We start from the raw sequence: 15,770 nt of genomic DNA on the forward strand, positions 1-15,770 counted from the left end.
GTCCATTATTTACACCCAAACATAACCAAACCCTTAACACAAAAGCCACAGGGTCTCCGAGCCTTCATGGACACTTATTTGTAGCATTCGCGACACTTTATTACATTATCCTCCCTTATCTCCTCTTCCCACAATCGCATACAAAATTTCTCCCGTGCATCCCCCTTACTCTGGAACGCTCTACCTCAGCACATCAGACTCTCCCCTACCGTGGAAAGCTTCAAGAGGAACCTCAAGACCCACCTCTTCCAACAAGCCTACAACCTACAATAGCCCTCAGTCCAGTAGACCACTGCGCAACCAGCTCTGTCCTCACCTATCGTACCATCACCCATTCCCTGAAGACTGAGCCCTCGCGGGCAGGGTCCTCTCTCCTCCTGTACCAGTCTGTTATGTACTGTTAATGATTGTTGTACGTATACCCTTTCACTTGTAAAGCGCCATGGAATAAATGGCGCTATAATAAATAATAATAATAAATCATCCTTCACACTCATATGAACATAAATGAAAATTGACTAAAAACGTAGAATGTGTAAAATATTTTATTTATCATATTTCATGAGATCAAGGACATTTCTAGCACTTCATGATTTACACTTCGATCACCTCTGTCTCGGCACCTCCTTCAGTCACCGTGTCTTTGAAGCAGGTAACAGTGTGGAAAGTTACATTTGACATACAATTGTTAATTGACCCCTGCATGACATATTGCCTCACAAGTGGGAATAAAGGGGATTTTAGGCACAAATTTCCCACTTGTCTGAAATACAAGGGAGAAAAGTAGTTATAATTCTTATTGGGCATAGTTAACGTATAAAATACGTAGCCGGCTTACGACTCAGCCACGTGACTTCTTGTGATATATATAAGTAATAAGCATCACTCTTTTGATGTTTTTGAGCAGCAATATATTTTCTTTCAAGTCCGTAAAGGTTTTTAAAACAGTGAATGTATACACTGCAGAATTAAAACTCATGTATTTGCACATACGATACAGTCTTGTATTCACAAAGGAACTGGGGTTAGGAGGCTGAGGCACACAAATTCTGCACTGTCTACTGTACGCAACAGGCCAGTCATTTCAGGCAGTGCTATGGGATTGCGGTCCTGATGTGGAATACAATACAGCAGCTTTCTATCAGGAACCAAAATGGTCTTAATAAAGTGAATTACCTTGTGCAGTTTTACCTTCTCTGCAATCTGAATGTGACTTTACCCTAAATTAGAATAAAAAGCAATTGTCCCCTCCCGCCCCCCAAAAAATAGACTGCACACAATGCAAGCGGGCTACAAATAATACATATGATATTAGCTGGCAAATCCAAGAAAAGGAGAGGAAAAAAAAAATGAACAAGCTTGATATATGAAAATATGCACACACTTGCTGGCCAAGTCTCAAGCAGCAGTTTGGATAGATACAGTGCAAAATATGGCTGCGGTTCAAAAAATAAAATCACAAATGCATCCATGTTTTGGCATCAGCCTTTAATTAATGGCATTTTGAGTTGACTGTGAAGCTGTGCCGCAGAAAAGGGAAGATAAGACTTATTTTAGTTGTTATTTGGACTATTAGCTGCCATAGAAAACACAGATAGCAAAGGATTTGGCTTAAGGCTAGAGGCAGTGTTCAAACAAAGCATCATTAGAGCCGTGGTGGCAGCAGAGAGATGTGAGGGGCCCTGAGCAGCACTGATGGTCATCTCCGTCACCTGCATCCCTTACTTTGGATCATTTGCTGTAGACAGAGCAGACAGACTAATGTTTCTAATATTGGCTAAAAACAATGACCTACATATATAGAAGCTCACCCATCTGCACCTGAGCGAAAAAGAGTTCAAAGAAAAGAAAAATGTCAATGTCACATTCATTTGGTCCAGTCAACTTCCCTAGTATCCTCTTGCTTTGCCCAAATGTGCTCTGTATTTACCCTCTATACATGTCCTTTAAATACAAGTTGGTGTCCCCTTAATGTGTAATACTTGAGCCAGGATACAATGAGGCAACACCTGAACTCTACTTCTCCCCAGTTACACTGCGACATTAAAGGTCAATTCCAAAAGAACCTATATTCTTTCCCCTGGCCATCTTCTAAATGAAGCTTGAGGAGAAAATGTATAGAAACCGGTTTGGAATTTTTTTATTTGCCTATTGTGGCACTTATTATAGTTTTGGATATGATGGGACGGAGGCGAGAGCAGTCTGCTGATGTTTAATCATTATTTTCAACTTGATCCATTGCCTTGGGTCACAAGAATTTGGTCAACCTGGTTGTTTTCATTCAGCTTTATTGCATACAACAGTGACCATTGGCATCCTTGAATCGCAGGCGCATCTTGGGCCGGTACTTCTCCAGATAAAGCAGCTGTTTGGAGTTAAACGCTCCTCTTCTTTTCCTAGTGATATAGAAAAATACTAAACTTTAGTAAGTTTTATATAAAAGGTTTCCAAAAGAACATGCAACACAGACCATGAGCTAAATGGATTCTAATGCCTACTTAACAGGTATGAAAATTATTTAAAAGGGTAGTTCAGGTTTGGCATAGAAATCTGCAGTAACTCAATGTGACTGAAAACTTATGAATCCCCACAGAGCGCGCTGTCACAATCCTCCGATGTTGGTGCCAGGAGCAGGTGGTCTTGTGACTGCAAGTATGCAATATGCATACTTCCAGCCACATTCAGACTAGACGTGCACGGCCATACAAGTGGATTGAGGTGACATATGTCTAGTCAAAATATAGCTTGGAATAGGTGTATTGCATATAAGTGGTCACATGACTGCACAGAGCTGGTGAATCCTGACAGTGTGCAGGGTGCACGATGTGAGAATTCACAAGTCTGCAGGCACAGAGTGCCAAACCTGGTCAACGCCTTTAAGAAAACAAGCATCACAATGGGGATATACAGACAACCTCTGTAGAATTTAATATACTAGATTAGTGCATATGCATTTGTTATATACTAATCTGTCCATCATAGCTATGACTAGGTGGTTCAAGTCCACTTTTCCAGACCAATGTTTGCTCCCTTAGTTAAGCAAAGCACATCTGAATAAAACCGTTTCACAAGCAGCTTTTGCAGAGCCTTGTTTACCAGGAGGGAAGGTCTCAGGAGGTAAAGTCAGAGAGCCAGATAGGGAGGGAGGGAAGAAGAGAGCGAGTCTGTTAATGAGCTCACTTACTGCCTGATAAACTGCACAGCATCCTCATACTTCATCCCGCATTCAATCAGTGCTAGAGCAACCAGCACAGGGGCCCTGGAAGGACAAAGTACAGAGATTAGTTATGTGTGCAATTCATAGGCTGGATCCTCCAGGCTTACCAGAGGTGCACGCACCAGAAAAGCATGAATAACTGGATTAAACCCAACAGTTTCATCACATTACCCATCCATGCCCTGCCAGATCTACTCAGAACACCGTGCAATATGGCTAATGCTACACATTTGTTCTTAAGCCTCACTGACCTTTTGTAAATTATTTGCCCGAATCTAAAAAGTAGGTCAAGTAATGCACTACCGAGTGAGCCAATTTACTAGTATACTGTCAGGGGTTAAAGTCTGTGCATCCTTTCCTCCAGAAGAGATTATTTCTGCGAACAAGTCCGGCTCAAGTGAAAATAGGCATCAAAACCAGTGTACCCTGGGCCCGCAGCTCATAACCTGCAGTTCTCTGCATTTCAGATGCCAGACAATTTATCATCTGCATCTTACCAAGCTGCCAGTCTAGGTCCTGCAACATTCCCTTCTATAAACACTCGGCCCCCCCGGTGCCCGAAGGCAGTGCCCGCCAGCTCCAGTATAATAAGTGCTGTATGCTAATTAAACAGATCCATGGCACACCAATTATCCATCACAAACAGACCAGATGCTGCTTCATTTATTTTACTGATATTATTTCACAACCCTTCCAAACAGTGCCGGTATGAAGTTTTACAGAGCGACAATACAGTGGCTTGGAGGAATAATAAAAAAAAAAAAAAAAAAAAAAAAAGCAAAAAAACCCCAGAAAATAAACAAAAACAACACACCTTATGAATACAAACAAACAAAAGGAGGCTAATCAAGTGGCACGAAGAGATTATAGGGGCTATGAGAGTTAATTTGCAGATTCATGATCATAGGTCTTCTACAGTATACCAATAATTGACTTTTACGGCTTTTGTAAATGTTGTGCAATTTTATGTAGACAATATGCAGCAGAGATACTCTTACCTGCCCAGTCCTGCCACACAGTGTACTGCAATGCAGCAACCTGGTTCTTCACGAAATTTGGTTTTTAAGAGATTCAGCCAGTCGTCCACTATTTGTGTAGGAGGTGGGGCTCCATCATCAAATGGCCAGTCCTAAATGGAGAAAGTGACAGGGAGAAAAAGGAAGGTAAGCACATAAAGTAGACAGAGCACGAAAAGTGCATTTAAAAGGGAACCTGTCACCACGATTTCAGCCTATAAGCTGCGGCCACCAGCACCGGGCTATTATATACAGCATGTTAGAATGCTGTATATAAGAGCCCAGGCCGGGGTATAACATAAAAAACACTTTATAATACTTACCTAACGGTCACGCGGTGGGCCTTATGGGTGTCTCCGTTGTCCGGTGTCGGCGCCGCCTCTTTTGTCCATCTTTGTGCTCCTTCTCTAGCCGCGGTGCATGACGTGTCCAACGTCATACACACTCGCCGGCATTCAGGTCCTGAGCAGGGCAGATCAAAGTATTGTAGCGCGCCTGCGCAGGATCGGCGAGTGTGTATGACAAAGACGCGTCATGCACACAGGCTTCAGAAAGAGGACAAAGATGGCCGAAAGTAGCCGCCGGCACCGGAGATGCCCAACCGCACGACCGTTAGGTGAGTATTATAAAGTGTTTTTTATGTTATTCCCTCCTTCCTGGGCTCTTATATACAGCATGTTAGAATGCTGTATATGAGAGCCCGGTGGTGGTGGCCACAGCTTATAGGGCAAAAAAGTGGTGACAGGTTCCCTTTTAAAAGGGAACCTTTCTTGTCCCCAAACACTATGATCTTACACATATAGGGTTAAGCTATAGGTTAATAACATTACAACGCTGTCCAGCCGCCTCACTAAAGGCTCAGCCACCAGAAGAAAATGAACGTTATTCCTCCCTGGAGCTGTTGGCAATATCATAGATTCATAGAATATTAGAGTTAAAAGGGACCTCCTGGGTCATCTAGTCGAACCCCCTGCTCAAAGCAGGATTCACTAAATCATCCCAGACAGATGGCCGTCCAACCTCTTTTTAAAGATTTCCATTGAAGGAGAACTCACAATCTCTCATGGCAGCCTGTTCCACTTGTTGATCACCCTCACCGTCAAAGTTTTTTCTAATATCTAATCTGCGTCTCCTCCCCATCAGTTTCATCCCAGTGCTTCTAGTCTTTCCTTGTGAAAATGAGAATAAAACTGATCCCTCTACAATGTCACAGCTTTTAAGATATTTGTAGACAGCTATTAGGTCTCCTCTATGTAATATGTAACACAGCAATGGCTCATAGGCACAAATATCCCTGGAGAGGCCACATTCATAACGCACAGCACTGTTTGCAGCGGCTGTAAGCACGCCATGGCACTTTGATGGACAGCTCGTGGTGCATCACATCTGTGCCTAAGTGTGCTTACAGCTGCCATTCACTGTGTACTGCGCAGGGACTGTAGCCGCTCCGGACATGTGGCGCTTTCAGTAAGGCGGCCGGAATAATCCTATATCTGCAGGTAAACAGCATTGGGGGATATGAAAGGTTCCCTTTAAACAAAAACTGTTGTCCATCTTTGGGGACAATTATCGGTCTTCCATAAATGCATGCAATAGGGGCCAACATAATTTTTTGCTTATCGTGTTTAATTAAAAAAAATTGCACAGATTGCCTCTACAGGCTCAAGTTTTCTTCTGTCTATTGCTTGCTGTAGCGTCAGTGAATGAGTTTGGCCACATTACTGTAAAGGACGTATTGGAGACAAGATTTTGTGTAAATTACCATTACATAAGATAGGTTCTCCTCCTATACTTCTTGGTATAGCTTGCTTCACTGACTGGTGCTAGGTGAGGAAAAGCCTGAAGAGGCAGGTAAACATTTCGGTTACTCGACGGGTATTTTGACTTGTAGGATCACACTGAGCTTTATGTCAGAAGACTCTTAGGTGGGCTTTGCACGTTGCAACATCGCAAGCCGATGCTGCGATGTCGCACGCGATAGTCCCCGCCCCCGTCGCAGCAGCGATATCTTGTGATTCCTGGCGTAGCGAACATTATCGCTACGCCAGCTTCACATGCACTCACCTGTCCTGCGACATGGCTCTGGCCGGAGTCCCTCCTCCTTCCTAAGGGGGCGGGTCGTACAACGTCAGAGCGACGTCACACGGCCAATCAAAGCGGAGGGGCGGAGATGAGCAGGATGTAAACATCCCGCCCACCTCCTTCCTTCCGTATAGCCGCCGGCGGCAGGTAAGGTGATGTTACTCGCTCCTGCAGCTTCACACACAGCGATGTGTGCTGCCGCAGGAACAAGGAACAACATCGTACCTGTCGCGGCAGCGTAATTTTAAAAAGTCGGAGCCTACACCGATGATACGATAACGACGCTTTTGCGCTCGTTAATCGTATCATCTAGGATTTACACTCTACGATGTTGAAAGTGATGCCGGCGGTGCGTCACTTTCGATTTGACCCCACCGACATCGCACATGCGATGTTGCAACGTGCAAAGCCGCCCTTACAGTTTAAGTCTATGGAGCCTTGTTCCAATGCTTCATAGACTTACACTGTGTGAGCCTGAAGTGGCTTTTGCAATCTCCAGTCTAATCCGGCAAGTCCAAATAGAAGTTGCTTGATCCAGAAGAGGACAGAGGTGCTGGAAACAAAAAAAAAAAAAAGAAGGCGCTCATTTTACCACCTTCACACAGGCTAAGGCTATGTGCACTGAGCGTTTTTGCACATTTTTCGGGTGCGTTTTTGGGCTCCAAACTGCCTTCCCCAGCAAAGTCTATGACTTTTCATTTTTGCTGTCCGCACACAATTTTTTTTTAGCTGCGTTTTTGAACTTAAAAAAAAAGAAAAAGAAAAAGATGAGCATGTCAATTCTTTCCTGCTTTTTACTGCCTTTTTCACACATGCAATGCATTGGAAAAACGCAGGAAAACGCACTGAAACGCAGTAAAAACGCATGCGTTTTCTGCGGCCAAAAACGCAGCATTTTTGAGAAGTGCAAAAACGTCCTAATGCACATGGCCTTAGGCTGTGTGCACACGTTGCGTTTTTTACCACGGAAACGCTGCGTTTTGAACCGCAGCGTTTCAGTGGCAAATTGCATGCGTTCAGCTTTCCCAGCAAAGTGTATGGGAAAGCTGAAAAATCAGTGCACACGCTGCGTTTCTTTCCGCAGCGTTTTGGATGCCAAAAATCGGTGCGGAAAGAAAAGCAGCATGTCACTTCTTTTGTGCGTTGTGGCTGCGTTCTCTCCCCCATTGAAATCAATGATGTGGGGTCAGAACGCAGCTACACCGCATGGACCTGCTTTTTTGTTGCGGTCCGCGGGCTTTGTCGGCACGCCAGAACGCAGGCATTTACCTGGAAGTGAGGTCAAGAGGTTTCCTGTTGACCTCACTTCCTGGCAAAGCCCCCGGTGTCGCCAAAGTGCCCGCCCCGACCCCCGACCCCCCTCCCGAAAATCCAACATGGCCGCGCGCACAGTAGCGCACCGGCCGCCCTGCTCCTATGTATCTGTCGCATGTACCTTGAGACATGCGACAGAAAAATGCACCCAGGCCCTGCCCTTTCACCCCAATTCCCCCCGGTGTCATACATACCTGTCCGGTCGCAGCGCTGATCCCCCGCGGCCCCCTCCTCCTTCACAGCAGACGCCGGTCACATGTGCAGAGCAGCTGACAGCCAGCACAGTGTTCAGTGTGAGCTGTGCTGGCTGCTCGGCAGTCTGCAGCTGTGACCCGGGGAGAGTGGGTGCAGATTTTTGCACCCACTCTCCTCAAATGGAGGGTCTGCCCTCCTAGAAAATGGGGGATACGTTCCCTGAACGTGCCCCCATATTCTAGAAGGTCCAGAGCCGTGGGACATCCAAATGGATTTCTGCGGACCCATTTTTTTTATTAAATTGGAGAACAAGGGAAAGATTTGGGGAGTGTTTTTTCTAATAAAAAAATTTTTGTTGTCTTTTTTTGCTTTTGTTTACTGTCAATTAGTTATGTCGGGTGTCTGATAGACGCCGTGACATCACTAATTGCTGGGCTTGATGCCAGGTGACATTACACATCTGGTATCAACCCCATTTATTACCCCGTTAGCCAACGCACCAGGGCGCGGGATGAGTTGGGGCGAAGCGCCAGGATTGGCGCATCTAATGGATGCGCCACTTCTGGGGCGGCTGTGGCCTGCTATTTTTAGGCTGGGAAGAGTCCAATAACCATGGCTCTTCCCACCCTGAGAATACCAGACCTCAGCTGTCAGCTTCACCTTGGCTGGTGATCTAATTTGGGGGGACCCCATGTTATTTTTTTTTATTATTTTTATTTATAAATAAATAAAAAAAACCTGGGGAGCCCTCCAAATTGATCACCAGACAAGATGAAGCTGCCAGCTGTGGTTTGCAGGCAACAGCTGTCTGCTTTACCCTGACTGGCTATCAAAAATAGGGGGGACCCCACGCCATTTTTTTTTTTTGTTTTTGTGATAAAAACTAGGCTAGGCACCCTTTAGTGCCACATGAAAGGTACTAAAGGTGCCAGCTTAGAATATGCAGGGGGGGGTGGGACGTTGTATATATATTTGACCTCCATTGACGCTTTTTAGGCTGGATGCCCACAATCAGGGTTTGCAGCGTTTTGGGCGCAGATTGTTTTCCCTGCGTCCATAACGCTGCATTGTGCAGTAGAAGCACAGTGGAAGGATTTTTAGAAATCTCATGCCCACTGTGCTTCTTTTCTCCGCAGCATAAACCGACCGGCAGTGGTGTGGTCCGTGAAACACGTGCCAGAAAAAAAGTGCTTTTAAAATAAAAATCATTTTTACTCACCCGGCGTCCAGCGATGTCCTCTGCAGCCCGTTCTGCTTGCTGCTTCTGAGCCGGCTCATTATTGTCGCGCATATTCATGATATGCGACACAGCCGACCCGGAAGCAGCTGCTGCGGGGGTCAGCGCCAGCCGGATGCTGCACATGTGGGTTTTCTGACGTATAGGTACCCAAGGGGCTCTGCTAATGTGACATGGTGCGCGAAGTTTATTTCAACTTTTCCAAAATTCAAATGGTGCTCCTTCCATTCCAAGCCCTCCCATTTATCCAAACAGAATGTGGAGAAGGAAATAACATCACAGGTTTTTTTTTCCAAAGGTCTGTGTTCAACCAACTTTATTAACACTGACAAGTCTTAAAAAACGCACCATGAAAAACACGCATGAAAAACACGCATGAAAAACACGCATGAAAAACACGCATGAAAAACACGCATGAAAAACACGCATGAAAAACACGCATGAAAAACGCATGCGTTTTCGATGCCTTTTTCTCAAAAAAGCATTGTTTACAATTCTCCCCTCTGCCAGAGGGTGCGTTTTTTTCCGCGCTGAAAAAAAAGCAACGTGTGCACATACCCTTAGTCTGAAGTTTTGTGGGAGCGCTTCTCTAGGCTAGGCTCAAAAGACTATTTGAACACATCCAGATCTCTTTATAACTAGCCAGTAACTTGTTGGCCTTGAAAAGATTATCACCTTTTATCAATAGGCTTTTAGGTCAAAAATAATGTTCTAATTATTTATTTAAGATATCTTAAAGTAAACATGCATAGACATATTTACAACCCAACACGATTGCTGCTGTTATTATAGAGTCCAATGTCTAAAGCAAAGTTCAATTGTTGTGGTCACACTGCGGAAAATCTACATTAAAGGGAACCTGTCATCACTTTTTTGGCCTATAAGCTGCGGCCACCACCAGTGGGCTCTTATATACAGCATGTTAGAATGCCGTATATAAGAGCCCAGGCCGCTGGGTAGAACATAAAACACTTTATAATACTCACCTAGGAGGTCGCTCTGGTGCAGATTGGTCAGAGGAGTGGCGCCGTTCTCCGGGACCGGCACCTCCTCTTTCGGCCATCTTGGTCTTCCTTATTCTGAAGCTGCGGTGCATGACGCGTCTACGTCATACACAAGCGCCGGCATTGAGGTCCTGAGGAGGCGCACTTTGATCTGCCCTGCTCAGGGCAGATCAAAGTATTGTAGTAAGTCTGCGCAGAATCTCAATGCCGGCGCGTGTGTATGACGTAGACGTGTCATGCACCGCAGCTTCAGAATAAGGAAGACCAAGATGGCTGAAAGAGGAGGTGCTGGTCCCGGAGAACGGCGCCACTCATCTGACCAATCTGCACCAGAGCGACCTTCTAGGTGAGTATTATAAAGTGTTTGTTCTACCTAGTGGCCTGGGCTCTTATATACGGCATTCTAACATGCTGTTTATAAGAGCGCACTGGTGGTGGCCGCAGCTTATAGGGGGTCAAATCTGATGACCGGGTTCCTTTAATTTGTTCTTATTTTTGAAAAGTCGTGGCACAAATCAATGACTCAAAGCAAACGGTTTCCTAACAGAAATCTTTTTCTAGTGGTGGCAGGAGGCGTAAGCAAGGAATTTGTAGCTTTATAACAGAAAAAAAAAAACTACACTAAGGGCGCAGCCAGACGGCTGTATAAATGTGAATGTAATGCACTGACTGGCTGGAGGCTCTCCTGACCCGAGCAGGACAGCTGCATAGAAATACATGAAGCGGTCACCTGGGGTTGGAAGAACAGCCAGCAAGTCCGTGCACTGCATGTCAAGCCTGCCCAATATATACAACCGTCTGACTGCTATACTAGAAAGATATCTGCAGAGAATTGTTTAAATTAAAAAAAAAAAAAAATTCATGCACATAATTTATTTTCAAAGTCAGCACATTGCTTCCAATTCAGCTCCTCATGAGGACTGTGGCATCAGCTTCGCTTCTCCAACAGAGCAATGCAGAATTCATTAAGCCTCACTATAATGTTTGCTTTTCAGTGCTAAATTCCAAGTCTACCCTATAGAGAACTTTAGCACGTCTGTATTCAGGACATCAACATGGTTTCAACACAAAGCAAACTGCACGGATTTACTCACTAGCACTTGTATCCCTTCCTTTTCTACCGGAGCCTTGTCGTATGTGGCTTCACAAACTCTCACAAGAGTGGTGACTCCATATTTCTTCAGCTCCTAAAAAGGAGAAGAACATCGGTCAATTTACAAGAAGAAATAAAATTATCCATTTCGAAGACTCAACCTTAGAATACTTTGACTTTCTATATTCATTGGTCAGCAGTACTACTGTATCAGTGAGCAGTTTCTTCACAAGCCATATTCTGGAGGGTAGATTCACTTTGTATTAGAACCATTTGTAAAACAGAGCTAATGGTGTTCAGGATTAGATTATTTTATCTTAAATTTTACTTCCAATAATATATTAAAAAAAAAAAAACCTCAGGGCCATTGGATATGAAAAAAATTAAAACTTTGTAATATATATTCTAAAATACACAATTCACCTTTTTTCATGGCACTTGCACTACTCATTCAATATTAAAATCACTACTTAGTGTAGCAGAGATGAAGAAGAGTTAACAGAAATCAGGTAGAGGTGCTGTCAATTATAAAAGGGAACGCAAATCCAGAGACAATGCTTCAGCTTCTAGCTATAGTGGGGTTGGATTCACAGCTACACTGCTTATTACTCCTCTATAATATCTTCCATGGTGGTAGGGGTTATAGATGGGGCATTCGGATCAACCATCTGTATGGTAGACTTCATAGTAGCTAGTCTTTTGAATGATCAGTACAGGAGACTGAGGAAGATGAGAGGAGTTTAATTAGTAGAAAAAGCATTTTTCTCTATCAAGATATATTAAAGTTTCCTGTCTTCAATTGTATTGATCTATGGAAAGCTGTTTTAGATTTGGAGGTAATCATGCTATAACCACAATTCATTAGTGTTTGCACATATGCTGTCACCTCGAAGTTACTACATTTGAAACAGGATATAGACAAAAAAAATATATATATTTATTATGTATATGTATATGTATATGTATATGTATATGTATATGTATATGTATATGTATATGTATATGTATATGTATATATATATATATATATATATATATATATATATATATATATATATATATATATATATGTGTATGTATGTATGTATCTATCTATCTATCTATATATATCTATCTATCTAGATCTACAGTGGAACCTCGGTTTACGAGTGACTTGATGTGCGAGTATTCTGCTTAACGAGCAAAGTTTGCTGTAAATTTGTAACTCCGTTTACGAGCACGCTTTGCTCACCTTACCTTCTGTGCCATCGTCGGCCTCTCAGTAATTGTAGTTTGCCACCTCAGGATATGTATCGGGTAACCATCGCGACGAGGGAGGAACTTCCGCTGTCAGCTGCTACTCAAAGGCAATGCACTGACCAATCGGAGGCAAGCGGCTCATGCCTTTGACGTCAGCGCTCTAGCAGCGCAAGTTCCTCCCTCGTCGCGATGGTTACCCGATACACATCCTGTACCGGCGAACTGCAAGATCCAGGAGGCCGGCGATTGAATGGAAGGTAAGGTGAGCATAATGTGTGTGCGTGCGTGCGTGTTTGTACGTGTGTGGAATGGCACAATAGGGGACCAGGATGGGACATTTAACAAGTTGTGGAACGAATTGTCTGCATTGCAATGATTTCCTATGGGACATGTTGCTTTGCTAGACTACTAACTTGGTTAACAAGCACAGTCCCAGAACGGATTGTTCTCGTTAACCAAGGTTCCACTGTATATCTATATATAATATATATAAAAACAACTTATTTCCGCATTTATAAACTTAAGCAAGTCTATGTGCAAAGAAAAGAATCTGTTAAATGCTACACAGGATTCGGAAACTCTTCGTATATAAAAGTAGAATTAACTGCAGCTTTTCTATGTAAATGTTTGGCTTGCTTTATGTAATTAAGCGTCTCTCGGCAGGGACAGTAGTAAGCCTACAGTGTCCACATTAAGGTCAGGCTGTAATCCAGATCATCCTGCAGATTAGGTTTTTTTAAAGGGGTAGTCCACTATTTGGTCAACTGCTTCTTAAATGTATCAGTTGATAGGCTGCAGCACTCATGTGACACACGAAGACAGCGCCCTGGAACTTCGCTAGTCCGGGAAGTGAGTCTACATTGAGTACAATTTCATTTAAGAACAGGTTGTCTAGGTAGTGGACAAATCCTTTAAATAGATTATTAGTTAGGCAATCAGTACCTTGCTCAACAGTGAATAATGGCAAGAGCACCAAAACACTTGTCTGTATATAGAGTCCTTAGACAGATATAGACAACTTAGGACATAAATGCATCAATAAAAAAGGAACAGATCCAGTGGCTAGTTGATAAAGGGGTATTTATATATACCCCTTGTATATGTATAGGGGCAGGCAACGCCTGGTGTAAAGAGAATATCAGTCACCATAGCAATGTCTGAACCAGCCAAGAACAGTAGAAAGCTGCAAAATTCAGAATACAGCTCTGGATTATACTATAGACTAACTCAATTACAGCAATGTATTAGCAAATATGGAGGTTAAAAGGATGAAAACTGCAATTAAAGTGAACCTGTCGGGTGCAATATGCAGAACCACAAGAAGCTCTGGGTGCATATTGCCTCACCGTCCCTGTATACACTAAAGATCTTTTATCTTATGCTAATGAAGTCAGGGACTAATCCCAAGGGCATTCTATCTCAGACTAGCCGCCCTCTTAGCATGTTAGCACACCCACAGGGGTGTACTAACATGATATTCAATTCATCATCATCATCATCGGTGATGCGTGTATCTGTGTTCTCTGTGACTGCACTTCTGAATGCCAGGCACTTCCGGTCATGCGCAGTATGAAGGCGGGTGTACGTTTCTCTGCTTCAGAGATGTCTACTGAACTCTGCTAGTCGGTGGCTATAACGCCTTTGGGACTAGTCCCAGCACTCATTAGCATAGGATAAAAGATCTCTTCATCTATGCTAGTGTATACAGGAACTGTTAGGCAGGGATTAGCACTATGCACCCAGAACTGCTCGTGATTCTGGACGCATATTGCACCTGACAGGTTCCCTTTAAGTAAACAATTTTTAAAAAAAATGCATACATTAAATGAGTATTCCCATCTCAAAGATCCTATCCTAATATGTAGTAGCAATAATAATAATAATAATAATAATAATAATAATAATAATAATAATAATAATAAACAACAACAACAACAACACATTCCTCCAATTGGGAATGTAGTCTAGTTCTTCTGATATAGGTCATGTCTGTAACCTCATGTGCAGGGCATTGAAGGACCTTAGGTATCCATGGTTATGACCACTAGCAACTAAGTGTGACTAGATGCATAGTCGTAGCCATGGATAAATATTTTTATATATTTAAGGTCCTGCAATGCCCTGAACAAGAGGGAAGTGACCGAAGAACTAGACTACATTTCTAACTGGAGTTATTTGCTAATATTACGCCAACTGCATATTTGGATAGGATCTTGGAGATGGGAATAAACCTTTAAATACCCTTGAATGGTCTCACTTGCTGTAAAGTCTATAGTACTGTGTTTATGGAATTATCAAAGAACACAACAGGTAACTGCCCCCTGACTTACAGGAAATGGTTGTCAGTACAGACATGCCCCAGAAACACACAGATCCCCCAAGAAATCCGTTTTTTTACTAGTACATACCTCTGTGAACTTGTTGAGTGTGGCATTAGTTGGATTATGGGTGATTAGAAAACGCATACACTCATAGGAGATTTCCACTGGAGCTGGACGGTTCATTGTGACAAGTTTAAAAAAATAAGGTTTATTTAAAAAGAAAAGAAAAAAAAAATCTGAAAAAATTCACAGCAAAATCTTTAAAAAAATTCTATAAAGAAAAATATATATTTGCAGGTGAAAAAAAAAAAAAAAAAAGTATATTATTGCAAAGTCCCAAATGAGAGATGTTTATTTCTTGCAGATAAGCACTTTTGGGATGCAGAAGAGCATCCAAAAGAAACCTCTCACATTACTTCTGGGAGGGGGAAAAAGAGGGGCCTTAAAAATATATTTATATATTGCAACCAAAAAGGTCTCTTCTACAGTGAGGCACTCATTAAAAGGAGATTATTTTGCCTTCAAAATTCTTCCTTTAACAAAAGGAAAAATTAAGTAGTGAACAAAATTCGGCTTTGAGGTGAAATAATAAATAAGAACTCCCATATGCTTTTCTGGAGCTGACAAGAGACTGGAGGGGTGGGCTTGGGGTGACGATCGAGAAGCCTCTCAGCTCACTTGTCTGCACCAACGCTGTGCTGAGCCTGGCAGTATTCTGTCCACACACGCCGAATCGCCATAAATGTTGGACATATATTCCAAGAGTGACCCTGAAATAGAGAAAAAGAAAGAGGGCATTAGAACATAAATAGGACTCGTCAGATCTAATGTATGCAGAGCCGGACACAATCATTAAAGGTCACTATAAATGTATATTAGAGAAAATTGAAGTTATGCAATTCATTTCTGTGATCACCCAAGTGCCGACGCATTTATGATTGACAGCGCTCCAAGCAGGGCTACCTGTATGAAATCCTTAGCCTTGCAGGCATTGACACTGCATGAGCTGACAGCTCACACGGTTATTGTATGTTGTGCTCAGTAGTGGCTGC

The 15,770-nt window shown here is 43.0% G+C and overlaps 1 protein-coding gene across 1 annotated transcript; it reads right to left on the reverse strand.

Moving 5' to 3' along the window:
- Positions 1-527: 527 nt before the first annotated feature.
- Positions 528-15,485, reverse strand: PTP4A2 (protein tyrosine phosphatase 4A2). Its single transcript, XM_075336139.1, has 5 exons — positions 14,806-15,485; positions 11,160-11,252; positions 4,216-4,346; positions 3,185-3,259; positions 528-2,396 (listed from the first exon to the last, which is right to left on the reverse strand). The coding sequence occupies exons 1-5, from the start codon at positions 14,899-14,901 to the stop codon at positions 2,288-2,290; spliced, it is 504 nt and encodes a 167-aa protein (XP_075192254.1). The 5' UTR covers positions 14,902-15,485; the 3' UTR covers positions 528-2,287.
- Between the last annotated feature and the right edge of the window lie 285 nt (positions 15,486-15,770).

Source organism: Anomaloglossus baeobatrachus, chromosome 2 (genome assembly GCF_048569485.1).
Source record: "Anomaloglossus baeobatrachus isolate aAnoBae1 chromosome 2, aAnoBae1.hap1, whole genome shotgun sequence".
In the NCBI taxonomy this organism is placed as follows: domain Eukaryota; kingdom Metazoa; phylum Chordata; class Amphibia; order Anura; family Aromobatidae; genus Anomaloglossus; species Anomaloglossus baeobatrachus.